The sequence below is a fragment of the Harpia harpyja genome, unplaced genomic scaffold, assembly GCF_026419915.1.
Source record: "Harpia harpyja isolate bHarHar1 unplaced genomic scaffold, bHarHar1 primary haplotype scaffold_47a, whole genome shotgun sequence".
Taxonomy (NCBI): Eukaryota; Metazoa; Chordata; class Aves; order Accipitriformes; family Accipitridae; genus Harpia; species Harpia harpyja.
Window position 1 is genome coordinate 1,372,504 of NW_026293404.1, and position 19,717 is coordinate 1,392,220.

At 44.0% G+C, this 19,717-nt stretch overlaps 1 protein-coding gene across 2 annotated transcripts in view; it reads right to left on the minus strand.

Annotated features, from left to right (window-relative positions):
• The window catches only part of LOC128138484 (ubiquitin-associated protein 2-like), a 35,973-nt gene extending 26,761 nt beyond the window's left edge, over window positions 1-9,212 (minus strand). The window contains exons 1-2 of one of the 2 annotated variants that reach the window (XM_052779734.1): window positions 8,557-9,212; window positions 7,633-7,903 (exon numbers count right to left, since the gene is read on the minus strand). In XM_052779734.1, coding sequence (XP_052635694.1) covers window positions 7,837-7,903; window positions 8,557-8,879 — 390 coding nt within the window. In that variant the 5' untranslated portion in view covers window positions 8,880-9,212 and the 3' untranslated portion in view covers window positions 7,633-7,836. Of the gene's footprint in view, window positions 1-7,632; window positions 7,904-8,556 lie in introns of those variants that run through there. The other variant, XM_052779735.1, reaches the window with a different exon arrangement.
• Window positions 9,213-19,717: the final 10,505 nt, after the last annotated feature.

Below are 19,717 nucleotides of genomic sequence, written 5' to 3' on the forward strand. Positions count from 1 at the left end.
AAAAATGAGGCTTGCATCTTGAAAATGAGTGTTTGGCTCTTAAAAATGAGTCTTTAGAGACTAAAATGAGGCTTTGGGGCCCTTAAATAGGTTTTTGTGCCTTTAAGATGCAGCTTTGGGCTCTCAAAAGGAGGCTTTGTACCCTAAACATGAGGGTTGGGCCTCAAAAATGATGATCTGGGCCTTAAAGAGGAGGGCTTTTTTACCCAAAGTGTGCACAGACCTTGTAGCCCAAGGGGCAAGACTTGGATGGTATTCATACCTCAACCAGGCATGTCCTTGAGCAGCCTGATGGGCCCTGCCGTGAGCATGGGGTTGGGCTGGAAACTGCTTGATGTCCTGATTTGACGAGCTCAGCTGGACAGGGTGACACTACAGACTCCCCGGTGAGACACATCTCACCCCAACACTGAGCTCCTGGTTCTGGCTCTCAAGTTTGGCACTTCAACAAGATATTCAAATTCCCAGCCTGGCACTCTCAGATCTCTTGCAAACGGTGCAGAAAGATCTGCCCCTGCAAAGTGAAATTCAGCTTTACAGACACTCATCACACTGTTCCCCTCAGGAACAACCTTCACTCAAGGTCAGGCTTGAATTTTTAGGGACCTTTGCCCCAGATGCTGGAGGGGGTCCTAAGCAGAAGCTTCCCGTAAGGACGGTTTGGTTCCTGGGTTGAATAGGATGGATTTGGGCAAGGAGGAAAATGCCAGGAAACAGGAGGCTACGTGATGAGTGTCATAGTGCTGGGACTGGAGATGGACCGTCTTGGCCCATGGGATGGCCACATGGGGCACCTACTTGGAGGATTTCCTAAGTAGAGATATAAATAGGATATAAATTGGGTAAATTGGGAGTCAAGAGCCCCAAGTGGAAGTAGAAAGTCCAGCCCAGCAGAGCTGGGCTCAGCCTTGCTCTCTTTCCTTCCCTGGTCCCTTATGGCCCTGGGTGAAAGCTCAGGTGGCCTCCACTGCCCCTGCCATAGGTGCCCTCCATGCCTCCCGAGCTGCGCTCGCATCTTCTCCTTTCCCCTCCAGGGACTTTCAGTTCTTCACAACATTGCTCCAATTGAATTGGTCTAAATTATATAAGATAAAGCAAGATAAAAATGAATCTCCCTCTGTGTTTTTGGAAAAATTGAAGGAAACTGCTAAAAAATATACTGATTTGAAATTGGAAACAGAGGCAGAACAACAGCAATTGACTTTGATTTTTATGGGGCAGTCAGCAAAAATGATGACTTTAAATGAATGAAGGGGACCGGAGGGGAACCCAGCTGAACCTCTGGTTACAATTAAGCTGGGAAATGATAAAGTTGAATTTTTAGTTGATATGGGAGCAGTATATTCTGTTCTGAATATTTATAAAGGGAAATTGGGAAATAAAACAGCGAATATAATTGGAGCGACTGGGAAACAAGAAAATAGACCATTCTTTCAACCCCTTGATTTAAAATTTGGAAATAAGGCAATTACACATGAATTTTTGTATGTGCCAGAATGTCCGATACCCTTGTTGGGTCGAGATTTGTTATCCAAATTAAATGCACAGATAGCTTTTGAGGGAGGAGAAATTCTTTTAAAGATACCAGAATCAAAGACAGGAGAAATATTGATGATATAAGAGAAGGTTAAGATTTAGGAGATGCCACAAGAAGTTGATGATGCTGTGATCCCTACAGTTTGGAACACAGAGATACCTGGAAAATCTAAAATGGCACAGCCTGTAAAAGTAGAACTGAAGGAAAATGTGAAACCAGTGAGATTAAAACAGTATCCAGTTAAATCTGAGGCTAGATTGGGAATCAAGAAATTAATTGATAAATTTTTGGAATATGGAATCTTAGAGGAGTGTGAATCTGAATATAATACTCCAATTTTACCAGGGAAAAAACCATCAGGAGAATATAGATTAGTACAGGATCTGAGGGCGATAAATCAGGTAGTGAAAGACATACATCCTGTAGTGGCCAATCCATATACACTTTTAACAGCTCTAGGGGAGAACCACCAGTGGTTTACAGTGCTTGATTTAAAAGATGCTTTCTTTTGTATACCCCTGGAAGAAGGAAGTCGAAAATTATTTGCTTTCGAGTGGGAAAATCCAAAAACAGGACGAAAAACACAATTGACATGGACAAGATTGCCGCAAGGATTCAAGAACAGTCCAACAATTTTTGGGAGCCAATTAGCAAAAGAACTTGAGATGTGGAAACGAGATGGTCCCAAACCTGGACATTTGCTCCTACAGTATGTAGACGACATATTGATAGCAACAGAGGAGAGACCAGCGTGTATAAAGGTAACAATTGATCTTTTAAACTTTTTGGGGTTAAGCGGATACAAAGTCTCTAGAACTAAGGCCCAGATAGCAAAACAGACTGTGATATATCTGGGTTTTGAAATCTCACAAGGGCAAAGACAATTGGGAACAGACCGCAAAGAAGCAATTTGCAGTATCCCGGAGCCGAGAAATACCCACGAATTGAGAACCTTCTTGGGAATGACTGGGTGGTGTCGGCTATGGATAATGAACTATGGTCTGTTGGCTAAACCATTATATGAAGCTCTTAAAGGTCCACCATTTGAACGGGGTCCAGATCAGCAGAGAGCTTTCAAGAATCTAAAACAGGCCCTGATGACAGCACCAACCCTGGGACTTCCGGATCTGACTAAAGACTTCCAGTTATTTGTACGTGAGAAACAACACATTGCACTGGGAGTGCTGACTCAGAAGATGGGAAGTTGGAAGCGACCGGTTGGATATTTTTCCAAACAATTGGACTTTGTAAGTAAGGGCTGGCCTGCTTGTTTGAGAGCAGTAGCAGCCACTGTGATGATAATACAGGAGGCCTGAAAATTGACTTTGGGAAGGATGATGGTGGTGTATGTACCACATATGGTGATATCAGTGTTAGAGCAAAAGGGGGGCCATTGGCTCTCCCCAAGCAGAATGATGAAATATCAGGTAATTTTGATGGAGCAAGATGATGTAATTTTGAAAACCACTAATTTAACTAATCCTGCAGTCTTTTTGAGTTCTATACAGGAAGAAGGACAACTGGAACATGATTGCCTGACTACCATTGAGTATGTATATTCCAGTTGAGAGGATCTGAAGGATGTACCTATGGACAATCCAGACTGGGAATTGTACACAGATGGTAGCAGCTTTGTTGAAAATGGAATCCGCTATGCAGGATATGCGGTAACAACTGAAAAATCAGTTATAGAAGCCAATGCTTTGCCAAACACAGCTTCAGCTCAGAAGGCGGAATTAGTGGCTTTGACAAGGGCTCTAGAATTGAGTGAAGAAAAGAAAGTGAATATCTGGACTGATTCGAAATATGCATTTGGTGTGGTCCCTGTCCATGGGATTTTATGGAAAGAAAGAGGATTATTATCCTCTCAGGGGTCCAACATTAAATATAAAGAGGAGATTTTACATTTACTACAAGCAGTTCGGAAACCAACTGCAGTAGCAATCATGCACTGTAAAGCACATCAGTCAGGGAATACAAAAGAGATTATAGGGAACAGATTAGCAGATAAATCAGCTAGGGAAGCAGCCAAAAGGAATGCCCTACAAATGGCATTAATTCCTACAAAAACTATTGCAATACCAAAGGAAAAACCTAAATATTCAGAGGAGGATGAGAAATTGGGGAAACTATTAAATGCAAGGAAAAATTTGAAAGGATGGTGGGTGACATCAAAAGGACAAGTAGTAATTCCACCATTTGTAATGAGGGAAATAATACAGACAAAACATAAGGAATGTCATTGGGGGGCAGAAGCATTAATAACTCTTTTGAAAAGACAAGTAGTATCAGTAAAAATGCTAGAAATAGCTAAAATGACAACTGCAAAATGTGAGATATGTTTAAAGAATAATCCAGTTGTAAAAAGGAAGGTTCAAATGAGAATGTTGAAATCAGGAATGGAACCAGGGGATTATTGGCAAATAGATTTTTCGGAGTTACCTCGACAGAATGGGTATCGATACATTCTGGTGGGGGTTGATACGTTTACAGGATGGCCAGAGGCCTTTCCCTGTCAGACCAATCAAGCAAAGGAGATCATTAAATGGTTATTACAAGAAATTATCCCGAGATTTGGAGTACCAATTGGAATCTCTTCTGATAGAGGTTCCCATTTTGTTGCAGAAGTGGTCCAGGGTGTTAGCAGAATTTTGGGAATTACATGGGACTTACACACACCTTGGAGACCACAATCTAGTGGGAAGGTGGAAAGAATGAATCAAACATTGAAAAGACAAATTAGTAAAATATGTCAGGAAACTAATTTGAAATGGCCTCAAGCACTCCCACTGACCCTTTTACGAATTCGGGTTCAGCCAAAGAGTGGGACATTAATCAGTCCCTATGAGCTATTATATGGTAAACCTTATGAATCTCTTGAACCAAATCTGAGCATACATTTAAAAGGAAAACAAGATGTATATAACTATCTGCTTTCTTTAGGAAAAACTTTAACTGCACTTCGGAGTGTGGTTGTTTGGAACAGACCTCTGTCTTTGGAAAATCCAGTACATGATTTCCAACCAGGTGATTATGTCTATGTGAAGACATGGACTTTTGAACCTCTTCAGGAACGCTGGAAAGGACCCTTTCAAGTATTGTTGACTACTTTCACCGCTGTCAAGATTGCTGAATCAGATGCATGGATCCATCATCTTGGAAAGTTATATAGAGAGACCCTAGAACCTTAAAACTGACTTTGAAGCATGCCTAATCTTCCATATAATTTTGAAATCTGGGGGAAATGCATTTTGATTTGGAAAATAATATTGGTGGGGGTCTGGTCTGAGATTGTGGCTGAACAACAAGTAACAGTGAACTATGGAGGTATTCTGGGATTGGGATGTAACTTTACTCAGATTCCAGAATTTGATCCTGACAAATTAGAAATTAGTTGGATGAGAGATAAAGGAAAAGGCAAGTATCTACCAGGACAAATTGAACTGAAGAAAAAGACAAGAAATAAGAAACAAACTGAACAATTAATTTACCTCCCAAAGAAAACTCAGGAAGAAAATTTGATGGTAGGATTGATTAAGGGATTTGCTAATTTCCAGAATGTGACACAAATTACTGCCTGTTTACCAATACCAAGGGCAGTTGGTGAATCCGTTCCATGGGGAATTTTGACAATGAATTTAACTAATTTAGAACATAGAAATGTGACTACCCACTGTGAACAAAGGCCAGTAGTTGGATGGCAAGAACAAGTGACAATTATCAAGAAGCAATGGAAGTCTCCAGGGAGCAGGGCAGATTGTGAAAAATTATTAAATTCTGTTTTTATTGAAGTTGGGAGATTTCATAATGTAGGATATTGTACTTATGATAAACAAGTTAAGAAAAATACAACTCGAATGATCATGGAATGGAAATGTGACAAGGCTAATCAGACAATGTTAGAAAGGACAATTAGTTGAGACTCAGTGTGGTCTATGACTATACTGTCTCAATTCCAATATATGGCTAAAGCTCCTTGGTGTTTTACTTAGGATGGAACCATTTTTACAACTTGGCCAGCGGTAAATGATAAAGGGAGTACATTACGAGAAAAGGAAAATTCAGTACCGTGGTGGAAATGTGAGAAAATATACAATTACAGTACTAAAGACAAGGCAATCCAAAGAATTCCACCTTTAGCAGCAGCCGTGAAGTATGGCTGCTTGTGTAGAGGACTTAAAAATGATCTTCAATTGACTGAAACCTTTAAACCTAAAAGAGGAACAATATTTAGTTGCAGAAAAACTACTATTCAGAGTCCAGGACACTTAGTTTGGGCAATGAGTGATGGAACCTGGACAACCCACCTGCCTCTTGATGGGAAGGTAAAACAAATCACTTTGGGAATGCCAACATTATGCCCAATTTGGAAAAAGTCTCCTTTTAAAGGATCATTAGAAAATTTGAAATTGAAACGGGCAAAAAGGTCAGAAATAGATGATGAATGGAGTGAACCCTCCACTGGAGTTAGAATTAGTTGAGCCCTAGAATCTCTACTAACCCCTTTGGCAATATATAGGAATCGAGACTGGCTGTACCAACTAACAGGACAAGTAGAGAAACTGGCCAATGTGACCAGAAAAGGATTTAGAGATCTAAATATACAATTACAGGCCACTTCCAAAATGACTCTGCAAAATAGAATGGCTTTAGATATGCTTTTACTCAAAGAACACGGAGTGTGTGGATATTTAAAAGACAGAATAGAGCATTGTTGTATACACATTCCGAATGTAACTCAGGATGTGGAACATGATTTGGAATTATTGGGAAAAATTGAGAAAGACACTCAAGAGTTGCAACAAGATATGCAAGAGAGTTGGATAGACAAGATCTTTAAGGGATTAGGTTAGAATCTGAGTTCTTGGATCAAATCATTGATTAGTACAATATTAACCTTGTTGATAATTTTTGTAATGATCATTTTGATTTATTACTTTTTGAAAAGGCAAATTACTCGTAAAACTTCTTTTAATCGCATGATCATCCAAGCTGTTGCAAGACAGCAAGATGGACAAACAATCTCAGAGTTTCCTCCACCATATAGTAAGTGATTAGTAAAATGATAGTGAAAGTATTGAAATGATTTTCAAAACTTTCAAAGGGGGGAATGTTGAAAATATTCTGATAAAGAAATTAAAATCCAATTATATATATATAAGAGTTTGGTTTGATTAAGAAGTAGAAAATTGTGAAGCATAGGTATGGGAGTGTTAAGTTTGAAATGTAGTCATAGGAACTTAGAAACTTTAGGAACTGTGTTATGTGTGACTATAGGAACCTTAGTATTGTTAAGTTTGAAATAAGCAAACCATAGAAACCTCACCAGGAAGATACTGGTCTTTCTATGTTTTGTTTCAAAAACTAAGGAAACCGTCATGGACACCAGTTTGCTGCTTGGAAACCCCCTTACCCTTCCCATCTCGTAGAGTTAAGTGAAATTGACCAATGATTGTTTTAACATAGGAATATTAATAAGGTGGTATGATTAAAAGACCAATCATTGAAAAGGAATTAACATTTTGCTTGGAAATCTACTGAATATGTATAACAGGTGTGTATTTAACTGTATTGTTAGACAAGACAGGTGCACACGATAGGTGGAGCGATCCCCCGTGTGCCCAGCGCTGCAATAAAGGAGTGCCTGCTTCTTAACTTCTCATTGCTGTTAAGGAGATTTATTCCGGATTTCGGCAACAATAGACTCCAAATATGAATTTCTAGGGTCCAAGTCTTCATTCTGCCTACCAAATGCTCATTTTAGGCTCCAAACCTCTCATTTTCAGGGTGCAAAGGCTTAGTTTTAGTTTGCATAGTCTCATGTTCAGGGTCCAAAGCCTCTTTTTAGGGTCCAGACAGGCATTTTTAGGGTCCAAGGCACATCTGGAGTGTCCAAGCCCTCATTTGGAGGGTCCAGAACCCCATTTTAGGGCTCAAAGCCTCAGGTTTAGGTCCCAAAGACTCATTTTCAGGTCCAAATCCTTGATTCCAGGGTTGGAAGACTCCATGCTAGGGTCCCAACCCTCATGTTAGGGTAGAAACGCCTTACTTAGGGCTCAAAGCCCCGTTTCCTTCATGTCCAAGGCCTCATTTTGAGTGTCCAAGACCCATTTGTAGGGCCCAAAGTCCCGTTTTCGGGCCAAAATCCTTGTTCAAGGCTTTAAGCCCTCATGAAATCATCAAAAGACGATCCTTCAGTCCTCACAAAATCTACCCTGAGAAGCTTCCCAGCTGAGGTGGAGACACTGGGTCACACAGCCCGCTGAAGTCCCAGAGAGCTCCAATGGTCTCACCTTGGATCACTTCCAGCAAGGTATGCATAGTTTATACAAAGTGATACGGGCTCCTGAAGCTGCGGCGAGGCGCCTGTGGAGAGAAGAGTCTGGTGAGGCCCCAGTGTGGCTGTGGTGCTGGGCGGGTGCGAGGGTGCGGGGCAGCGCTGGGTGCACTGTGGGGTGCGGGCACCCGGCTGCACGTGGGAGCTGTGGGCACGGAGAGCTCCATGCAGAAAACGGGACGCCCCGCACCCCTCGGCTGGGGCTCTGCTCGCCTGCCCACGGCTCGTCTCCTCTTGGCCCTGACCATCCTGACCGGGCTGCTCTACACGTGCCGGGAAGGAGACCTGACCCTGCAGACCGAGGGGACCAAAGCTGGGCATGGTAGGGAGATGGCACTCTTGCAGGTCTCACTTTCTGTGGCCATGTCATCCCTTGCTGGTTTTACTTTCTGACCTTGCTCTGCATACGTCTGTCGCTGGGTCTGCTCTTGTCCAGGCAGGGTCACTTTTAACTAACAATTCCCACAGGAAGAAGGCGTTTCAGAAAAGAATGCCCATGAATTGAGAGGTCAGTTGAAACATGACACAGCAGAAACCGACTCGGTCGAGTCTGGCCAGTAAATAACTCAGCACTCCAGAATACCTTACCTCTAAATGCTTCATGTCTAATACATCTCAGCCGTATAATACATCTCAGCCGTCTAATACACAAGTTTGGCAAAAAACCCTCCCAACAACTCACTGTCTTCTCTTCCTCCACAGACGGACCATGCAACACAAGACCATGCCAAGCAGCACGGAGCCCAAGACCACCATGGCACCTTCTATGCAGTACTTCTGGAAATCCTTAGCGTCTGCGGCATTTGCGTTTCTCTTGCCATCCACACCTGGAGGAACAATTCTGCACGTTAGTGGGTCCTGCGCGCTACTGGTGATCTCACAGGAGGTCTGACATTGCCAGGAAATGTTCTTTCTCACTTTGTTAGCATCTCCGAATGAGCGAACATCCTGGGGCTGCAACATTTCCTTGGTTTCAGCAGAAACAAAGGAACCTTGCAAAGCCATTGCAAATCAATGCACTCTGGAGCCTCTCTTTCTCCTCTCAGCTTTGCTTACACTCTGGGACGGCCGTAATCCAGTTTTCCCAGTGTCATGGCTTTGCTCCCCCTTCTCGGCCACCCTTCACGTTTGCGCGCAATTTCTTTTGCGCTCGCCCACGTTCACTCTCCGAGGCTCGCTAGTGCTGCTGCCTGGAGGCTCTCGCTGACCCGTTGGGACAAGCTGTCCCACTGAACAGAACTCAGGAGGCCAGATGGAGAGCACGTGGGGGAGCGCAGCTCTTTGACCAATCGCTCCTTTGAGCCGCACCGACAAAAACCATCCCTGCATCAGGGAGTGCCACCCGCAGCTGTCCCCCCCCAGCCCAGCACCCACACCCCGAGGGGACAGAGTCAGGCCCTCTCAGGAGACACCTGAACCTCGCTCTCCCCCTTTGCCTTTTCTCCAGCAGGCAAGGTGAGGTCCAAAGCCTCATTTGTAGAGTCCAAAGCTGCATTTCTATGGTCCAAAATCTTCATTTTGCCTTCCAAATGCTCATTTTAGGCTCCAAACCCCTCGTTTTCAGGGTGCAAAGGCTTAGTTGTAGTTTGCAGAGTCTAATGTTCAGGGTCCAAAGCATCAGTTTTCGATTCCAGACAGGCATTTTTAGGGTCCAAACCACATGTGGAGTGTCCAAGCCCTTATTTGGGGGGCCACAGTTCCAGGGTTCACGCTTTTAAGGTTCAAAGATGCATTTTCAGGGCCCAGAGCATCATTTTGAAGCCCCAAAGTCTGATTTGGAAGGTCCAAAGCCTCATTGGTCGAGTCCAGAGCCACATTTCTGGGGTCCAAAGCCTCATTTTTACTTTCTAAAGCCTCATTTTAGGCAACAAACCCCTCATTTTTAGAATGTAAAGGCTCATTTTTATTTTCAACAGTCGCATTTTCAGGGTCCAATGCCATTTTTTAGCGTCCAGACAGGCATTTTTAGGGTCCAAGCCACATCTGGAGTGTCCAAGCCAGCCCTCATTTGGAGGGTCCAAAGTTCCAGGGTTTGCGCTTTTAAGGTTCAAAGATGCATTTTCAGGGCCCAGAGCATCATTTTTGTGCCCCAAAGTCTGATTTGGAAGGTCCAAACTCTCTTTATAGAGTCCAAATCTGAATTTCTAGGGTCCAAAGCCTCATTTTTACTATCCAAAGTGTTAGCCTTCCAAAGCCTCCCATTATGCTCCAAAAATGCCTTTTTTCAGGGTCCAAAGCTGCTTTTTGAGTATCCAGACAGGCATTTTTAGGGTCCGAGCCACATCTGGACTGTCCAAAGCCTCATTTGGGGGGGTCCAAAGTTCCAGGGTTTGCACTTTTAAGGTTCAAAGATGCATTTTCAGGGCCCAGAGCATCATTTTTCTGCCCCAAAGTCTGATTTGGAAGGTCCAAAGCCTCATTTGTAGAGCCCAAAGCTGCATTTCTAGGGTCCAAAATCTTCATTTTGCCTTCCAAATGCTCATTTTAGGCTCCAACCCCCTCGTTTTCAGGGTGCAAAGGCTTAGTTGTAGTTTGCAGAGTCTAATGTTCAGGGTCCAAAGCATCAGTTTTCGATTCCAGACAGGCATTTTTAGGGTCCAAACCACATGTGGAGTGTCCAAGCCCTTATTTGGGGGGCCACAGTTCCAGGGTTCACGCTTTTAAGGTTCAAAGATGCATTTTCAGGGCCCAGAGCATCATTTTGAAGCCCCAAAGTCTGATTTGGAAGGTCCAAAGCCTCATTGGTCGAGTCCAGAGCCACATTTCTGGGGTCCAAAGCCTCATTTTTACTTTCTAAAGCCTCATTTTAGGCAACAAACCCCTCATTTTTAGAGAGTAAAGGCTCATTTTTATTTTCAACAGTCGCATTTTCAGGGTCCAATGCCATTTTTTAGCGTCCAGACAGGCATTTTTAGGGTCCAAGGCACATCTGGAGTGTCCAAGCCCTCATTTGGAGGGTCCAAAGTTCCAGGGTTTGCACTTTTAAGGTTCAAAGATGCATTTTCAGGGCCCAGAGCATCATTTTGAAGCCCCAAAGTCTGATTTGGAAGGTCCAAAGCCTCATTGGTCGAGTCCAGAGCCACATTTCTGGGGTCCAAAGCCTCATTTTTACTTTCTAAAGCCTCATTTTAGGCAACAAACCCCTCATTTTTAGAGTGTAAAGGCTCATTTTTATTTTCAACAGTCGCATTTTCAGGGTCCAATGCCATTTTTTAGCGTCCAGACAGGCATTTTTAGGGTCCAAGCCACATCTGGAGTGTCCAAGCCCTCATTTGGAGGGTCCAAAGTTCCAGGGTTTGCACTTTTAAGGTTCAAAGATGCATTTTCAGGGCCCAGAGCATCATTTTTCTGCCCCAAAGTCTGATTTGGAAGGTCCAAAGCCTCATTTGTAGAGTCCAAAGCTGCATTTCTAGGGTCCAAAATCTTCATTTTGCCTTCCAAATGCTCATTTTAGGCTCCAAACCCCTCGTTTTCAGGGTGCAAAGGCTTAGTTGTAGTTTGCAGAGTCTAATGTTCAGGGTCCAAAGCATCAGTTTTCGATTCCAGACAGGCATTTTTAGGGTCCAAACCACATGTGGAGTGTCCAAGCCCTTATTTGGGGGGCCACAGTTCCAGGGTTCACGCTTTTAAGGTTCAAAGATGCATTTTCAGGGCCCAGAGCATCATTTTGAAGCCCCAAAGTCTGATTTGGAAGGTCCAAAGCCTCATTGGTCGAGTCCAGAGCCACATTTCTGGGGTCCAAAGCCTCATTTTTACTTTCTAAAGCCTCATTTTAGGCAACAAACCCCTCATTTTTAGAGTGTAAAGGCTCATTTTTATTTTCAACAGTCGCATTTTCAGGGTCCAATGCCATTTTTTAGCGTCCAGACAGGCATTTTTAGGGTCCAAGCCACATCTGGAGTGTCCAAGCCCTCATTTGGAGGGTCCAAAGTTCCAGGGTTTGCGCTTTTAAGGTTCAAAGATGCATTTTCAGGGCCCAGAGCATCATTTTTGTGCCCCAAAGTCTGATTTGGAAGGTCCAAACTCTCTTTATAGAGTCCAAATCTGAATTTCTAGGGTCCAAAGCCTCATTTTTACTATCCAAAGTGTTAGCCTTCCAAAGCCTCCCATTATGCTCCAAAAATGCCTTTTTTCAGGGTCCAAAGCTGCTTTTTGAGTATCCAGACAGGCATTTTTAGGGTCCGAGCCACATCTGGACTGTCCAAAGCCTCATTTGGGGGGGTCCAAAGTTCCAGGGTTCACGTTTTTAAGGTTCAAAGATGCATTTTAAAGGGCCCAGAGCATCATTTTTGTGCCCCAAAGTCTGATTTGGAAGGTCCAAAGCCTCATTTGTAGAGCCCAAAGCTGCATTTCTAGGGTCCAAAATCTTCATTTTGCCTTCCAAATGCTCATTTTAGGCTCCAAACCCCTCGTTTTCAGGGTGCAAAGGCTTAGTTGTAGTTTGCAGAGTCTAATGTTCAGGGTCCAAAGCATCAGTTTTCGATTCCAGACAGGCATTTTTAGGGTCCAAACCACATGTGGAGTGTCCAAGCCCTTATTTGGGGGGCCACAGTTCCAGGGTTCACGCTTTTAAGGTTCAAAGATGCATTTTCAGGGCCCAGAGCATCATTTTGAAGCCCCAAAGTCTGATTTGGAAGGTCCAAAGCCTCATTGGTCGAGTCCAGAGCCACATTTCTGGGGTCCAAAGCCTCATTTTTACTTTCTAAAGCCTCATTTTAGGCAACAAACCCCTCATTTTTAGAGTGTAAAGGCTCATTTTTATTTTCAACAGTCGCATTTTCAGGGTCCAATGCCATTTTTTAGCGTCCAGACAGGCATTTTTAGGGTCCAAGGCACATCTGGAGTGTCCAAGCCCTCATTTGGAGGGTCCAAAGTTCCAGGGTTTGCACTTTTAAGGTTCAAAGATGCATTTTCAGGGCCCAGAGCATCATTTTGAAGCCCCAAAGTCTGATTTGGAAGGTCCAAAGCCTCATTGGTCGAGTCCAGAGCCACATTTCTGGGGTCCAAAGCCTCATTTTTACTTTCTAAAGCCTCATTTTAGGCAACAAACCCCTCATTTTTAGAGTGTAAAGGCTCATTTTTATTTTCAACAGTCGCATTTTCAGGGTCCAATGCCATTTTTTAGCGTCCAGACAGGCATTTTTAGGGTCCAAGCCACATCTGGAGTGTCCAAGCCCTCATTTGGAGGGTCCAAAGTTCCAGGGTTTGCACTTTTAAGGTTCAAAGATGCATTTTCAGGGCCCAGAGCATCATTTTTCTGCCCCAAAGTCTGATTTGGAAGGTCCAAAGCCTCATTTGTAGAGTCCAAAGCTGCATTTCTAGGGTCCAAAATCTTCATTTTGCCTTCCAAATGCTCATTTTAGGCTCCAAACCCCTCGTTTTCAGGGTGCAAAGGCTTAGTTGTAGTTTGCAGAGTCTAATGTTCAGGGTCCAAAGCATCAGTTTTCGATTCCAGACAGGCATTTTTAGGGTCCAAACCACATGTGGAGTGTCCAAGCCCTTATTTGGGGGGCCACAGTTCCAGGGTTCACGCTTTTAAGGTTCAAAGATGCATTTTCAGGGCCCAGAGCATCATTTTGAAGCCCCAAAGTCTGATTTGGAAGGTCCAAAGCCTCATTGGTCGAGTCCAGAGCCACATTTCTGGGGTCCAAAGCCTCATTTTTACTTTCTAAAGCCTCATTTTAGGCAACAAACCCCTCATTTTTAGAGTGTAAAGGCTCATTTTTATTTTCAACAGTCGCATTTTCAGGGTCCAATGCCATTTTTTAGCGTCCAGACAGGCATTTTTAGGGTCCAAGCCACATCTGGAGTGTCCAAGCCCTCATTTGGAGGGTCCAAAGTTCCAGGGTTTGCACTTTTAAGGTTCAAAGATGCATTTTCAGGGCCCAGAGCATCATTTTTCTGCCCCAAAGTCTGATTTGGAAGGTCCAAAGCCTCATTTGTAGAGTCCAAAGCTGCATTTCTAGGGTCCAAAATCTTCATTTTGCCTTCCAAATGCTCATTTTAGGCTCCAAACCCCTCGTTTTCAGGGTGCAAAGGCTTAGTTGTAGTTTGCAGAGTCTAATGTTCAGGGTCCAAAGCATCAGTTTTCGATTCCAGACAGGCATTTTTAGGGTCCAAACCACATGTGGAGTGTCCAAGCCCTTATTTGGGGGGCCACAGTTCCAGGGTTCACGCTTTTAAGGTTCAAAGATGCATTTTCAGGGCCCAGAGCATCATTTTGAAGCCCCAAAGTCTGATTTGGAAGGTCCAAAGCCTCATTGGTCGAGTCCAGAGCCACATTTCTGGGGTCCAAAGCCTCATTTTTACTTTCTAAAGCCTCATTTTAGGCAACAAACCCCTCATTTTTAGAGTGTAAAGGCTCATTTTTATTTTCAACAGTCGCATTTTCAGGGTCCAATGCCATTTTTTAGCGTCCAGACAGGCATTTTTAGGGTCCAAGCCACATCTGGAGTGTCCAAGCCAGCCCTCATTTGGAGGGTCCAAAGTTCCAGGGTTTGCACTTTTAAGGTTCAAAGATGCATTTTCAGGGCCCAGAGCATCATTTTTCTGCCCCAAAGTCTGATTTGGAAGGTCCAAAGCCTCATTTGTAGAGTCCAAAGCTGCATTTCTAGGGTCCAAAATCTTCATTTTGCCTTCCAAATGCTCATTTTAGGCTCCAAACCCCTCGTTTTCAGGGTGCAAAGGCTTAGTTGTAGTTTGCAGAGTCTAATGTTCAGGGTCCAAAGCATCAGTTTTCGATTCCAGACAGGCATTTTTAGGGTCCAAACCACATGTGGAGTGTCCAAGCCCTTATCTGGGGGGCCACAGTTCCAGGGTTCACGCTTTTAAGGTTCAAAGATGCATTTTCAGGGCCCAGAGCATCATTTTGAAGCCCCAAAGTCTGATTTGGAAGGTCCAAAGCCTCATTGGTCGAGTCCAGAGCCACATTTCTGGGGTCCAAAGCCTCATTTTTACTTTCTAAAGCCTCATTTTAGGCAACAAACCCCTCATTTTTAGAGTGTAAAGGCTCATTTTTATTTTCAACAGTCGCATTTTCAGGGTCCAATGCCATTTTTTAGCGTCCAGACAGGCATTTTTAGGGTCCAAGCCACATCTGGAGTGTCCAAGCCCTCATTTGGAGGGTCCAAAGTTCCAGGGTTTGCACTTTTAAGGTTCAAAGATGCATTTTCAGGGCCCAGAGCATCATTTTTCTGCCCCAAAGTCTGATTTGGAAGGTCCAAAGCCTCATTTGTAGAGTCCAAAGCTGCATTTCTAGGGTCCAAAATCTTCATTTTGCCTTCCAAATGCTCATTTTAGGCTCCAAACCCCTCGTTTTCAGGGTGCAAAGGCTTAGTTGTAGTTTGCAGAGTCTAATGTTCAGGGTCCAAAGCATCAGTTTTTGATTCCAGACAGGCATTTTTAGGGTCCAAACCACATGTGGAGTGTCCAAGCCCTTATTTGGGGGGCCACAGTTCCAGGGTTCACGCTTTTAAGGTTCAAAGATGCATTTTCAGGGCCCAGAGCATCATTTTGAAGCCCCAAAGTCTGATTTGGAAGGTCCAAAGCCTCATTGGTCGAGTCCAGAGCCACATTTCTGGGGTCCAAAGCCTCATTTTTACTTTCTAAAGCCTCATTTTAGGCAACAAACCCCTCATTTTCAAACTGTAAAGGCTCATTTTTATTTTCAACAGTCGCATTTTCAGGGTCCAATGCCATTTTTTAGCGTCCAGACAGGCATTTTTAGGGTCCAAGCCACATCTGGAGTGTCCAAGCCCTCATTTGGAGGGTCCAAAGTTCCAGGGTTTGCACTTTTAAGGTTCAAAGATGCATTTTCAGGGCCCAGAGCATCATTTTTCTGCCCCAAAGTCTGATTTGGAAGGTCCAAAGCCTCATTTGTAGAGTCCAAAGCTGCATTTCTAGGGTCCAAAATCTTCATTTTGCCTTCCAAATGCTCATTTTAGGCTCCAAACCCCTCGTTTTCAGGGTGCAAAGGCTTAGTTGTAGTTTGCAGAGTCTAATGTTCAGGGTCCAAAGCATCAGTTTTCGATTCCAGACAGGCATTTTTAGGGTCCAAACCACATGTGGAGTGTCCAAGCCCTTATTTGGGGGGCCACAGTTCCAGGGTTTGCACTTTTAAGGTTCAAAGATGCATTTTCAGGGCCCAGAGCATCATTTTGAAGCCCCAAAGTCTGATTTGGAAGGTCCAAAGCCTCATTGGTCGAGTCCAGAGCCACATTTCTGGGGTCCAAAGCCTCATTTTTACTTTCTAAAGCCTCATTTTAGGCAACAAACCCCTCATTTTTAGAGTGTAAAGGCTCATTTTTATTTTCAACAGTCGCATTTTCAGGGTCCAATGCCATTTTTTAGCGTCCAGACAGGCATTTTTAGGGTCCAAGCCACATCTGGAGTGTCCAAGCCAGCCCTCATTTGGAGGGTCCAAAGTTCCAGGGTTTGCACTTTTAAGGTTCAAAGATGCATTTTCAGGGCCCAGAGCATCATTTTTCTGCCCCAAAGTCTGATTTGGAAGGTCCAAAGCCTCATTTGTAGAGTCCAAAGCTGCATTTCTAGGGTCCAAAATCTTCATTTTGCCTTCCAAATGCTCATTTTAGGCTCCAAACCCCTCGTTTTCAGGGTGCAAAGGCTTAGTTGTAGTTTGCAGAGTCTAATGTTCAGGGTCCAAAGCATCAGTTTTCGATTCCAGACAGGCATTTTTAGGGTCCAAACCACATGTGGAGTGTCCAAGCCCTTATTTGGGGGGCCACAGTTCCAGGGTTCACGCTTTTAAGGTTCAAAGATGCATTTTCAGGGCCCAGAGCATCATTTTGAAGCCCCAAAGTCTGATTTGGAAGGTCCAAAGCCTCATTGGTCGAGTCCAGAGCCACATTTCTGGGGTCCAAAGCCTCATTTTTACTTTCTAAAGCCTCATTTTAGGCAACAAACCCCTCATTTTTAGAGTGTAAAGGCTCATTTTTATTTTCAACAGTCGCATTTTCAGGGTCCAATGCCATTTTTTAGCGTCCAGACAGGCATTTTTAGGGTCCAAGCCACATCTGGAGTGTCCAAGCCAGCCCTCATTTGGAGGGTCCAAAGTTCCAGGGTTTGCACTTTTAAGGTTCAAAGATGCATTTTCAGGGCCCAGAGCATCATTTTTCTGCCCCAAAGTCTGATTTGGAAGGTCCAAAGCCTCATTTGTAGAGTCCAAAGCTGCATTTCTAGGGTCCAAAATCTTCATTTTGCCTTCCAAATGCTCATTTTAGGTTCCAAACCCCTCGTTTTCAGGGTGCAAAGGCTTAGTTGTAGTTTGCAGAGTCTAATGTTCAGGGTCCAAAGCATCAGTTTTCGATTCCAGACAGGCATTTTTAGGGTCCAAACCACATGTGGAGTGTCCAAGCCCTTATTTGGGGGGCCACAGTTCCAGGGTTCACGCTTTTAAGGTTCAAAGATGCATTTTCAGGGCCCAGAGCATCATTTTGAAGCCCCAAAGTCTGATTTGGAAGGTCCAAAGCCTCATTGGTCGAGTCCAGAGCCACATTTCTGGGGTCCAAAGCCTCATTTTTACTTTCTAAAGCCTCATTTTAGGCAACAAACCCCTCATTTTTAGAGTGTAAAGGCTCATTTTTATTTTCAACAGTCGCATTTTCAGGGTCCAATGCCATTTTTTAGCGTCCAGACAGGCATTTTTAGGGTCCAAGCCACATCTGGAGTGTCCAAGCCAGCCCTCATTTGGAGGGTCCAAAGTTCCAGGGTTTGCACTTTTAAGGTTCAAAGATGCATTTTCAGGGCCCAGAGCATCATTTTTCTGCCCCAAAGTCTGATTTGGAAGGTCCAAAGCCTCATTTGTAGAGTCCAAAGCTGCATTTCTAGGGTCCAAAATCTTCATTTTGCCTTCCAAATGCTCATTTTAGGCTCCAAACCCCTCGTTTTCAGGGTGCAAAGGCTTAGTTGTAGTTTGCAGAGTCTAATGTTCAGGGTCCAAAGCATCAGTTTTCGATTCCAGACAGGCATTTTTAGGGTCCAAACCACATGTGGAGTGTCCAAGCCCTTATTTGGGGGGCCACAGTTCCAGGGTTCACGCTTTTAAGGTTCAAAGATGCATTTTCAGGGCCCAGAGCATCATTTTGAAGCCCCAAAGTCTGATTTGGAAGGTCCAAAGCCTCATTGGTCGAGTCCAGAGCCACATTTCTGGGGTCCAAAGCCTCATTTTTACTTTCTAAAGCCTCATTTTAGGCAACAAACCCCTCATTTTTAGAGTGTAAAGGCTCATTTTTATTTTCAACAGTCGCATTTTCAGGGTCCAATGCCATTTTTTAGCGTCCAGACAGGCATTTTTAGGGTCCAAGCCACATCTGGAGTGTCCAAGCCAGCCCTCATTTGGAGGGTCCAAAGTTCCAGGGTTTGCACTTTTAAGGTTCAAAGATGCATTTTCAGGGCCCAGAGCATCATTTTTCTGCCCCAAAGTCTGATTTGGAAGGTCCAAAGCCTCATTTGTAGAGTCCAAAGCTGCATTTCTAGGGTCCAAAATCTTCATTTTGCCTTCCAAATGCTCATTTTAGGCTCCAAACCCCTCGTTTTCAGGGTGCAAAGGCTTAGTTGTAGTTTGCAGAGTCTAATGTTCAGGGTCCAAAGCATCAGTTTTCGATTCCAGACAGGCATTTTTAGGGTCCAAACCACATGTGGAGTGTCCAAGCCCTTATCTGGGGGGCCACAGTTCCAGGGTTCACGCTTTTAAGGTTCAAAGATGCATTTTCAGGGCCCAGAGCATCATTTTGAAGCCCCAAAGTCTGATTTGGAAGGTCCAAAGCCTCATTGGTCGAGTCCAGAGCCACATTTCTGGGGTCCAAAGCCTCATTTTTACTTTCTAAAGCCTCATTTTAGGCAACAAACCCCTCATTTTTAGAGTGTAAAGGCTCATTTTTATTTTCAACAGTCGCATTTTCAGGGTCCAATGCCATTTTTTAGCGTCCAGACAGGCATTTTTAGGGTCCAAGCCACATCTGGAGTGTCCAAGCCCTCATTTGGAGGGTCCAAAGTTCCAGGGTTTGCACTTTTAAGGTTCAAAGATGCATTTTCAGGGCCCAGAGCATCATTTTTCTGCCCCAAAGTCTGATTTGGAAGGTCCAAAGCCTCATTTGTAGAGTCCAAAGCTGCATTTCTAGGGTCCAAAATCTTCATTTTGCCTTCCAAATGCTCATTTTAGGCTCCAAACCCCTCGTTTTCAGGGTGCAAAGGCTTAGTTGTAGTTTGCAGAGTCTAATGTTCAGGGTCCAAAGCATCAGTTTTTGATTCCAGACAGGCATTTTTAGGGTCCAAACCACATGTGGAGTGTCCAAGCCCTTATTTGGGGGGCCACAGTTCCAGGGTTCACGCTTTTAAGGTTCAAAGATGCATTTTCAGGGCCCAGAGCATCATTTTGAAGCCCCAAAGTCTGATTTGGAAGGTCCAAAGCCTCATTGGTCGAGTCCAGAGCCACATTTCTGGGGTCCAAAGCCTCATTTTTACTTTCTAAAGCCTCATTTTAGGCAACAAACCCCTCATTTTTAGAGAGTAAAGGCTCATTTTTATTTTCAACAGTCGCATTTTCAGGGTCCAATGCCATTTTTTAGCGTCCAGACAGGCATTTTTAGGGTCCAAGGCACATCTGGAGTGTCCAAGCCCTCATTTGGAGGGTCCAAAGTTCCAGGGTTTGCACTTTTAAGGTTCAAAGATGCATTTTCAGGGCCCAGAGCATCATTTTTCTGCCCCAAAGTCTGATTTGGAAGGTCCAAAGCCTCATTTGTAGAGTCCAAAGCTGCATTTCTAGGGTCCAAAATCTTCATTTTGCCTTCCAAATGCTCATTTTAGGCTCCAAACCCCTCGTTTTC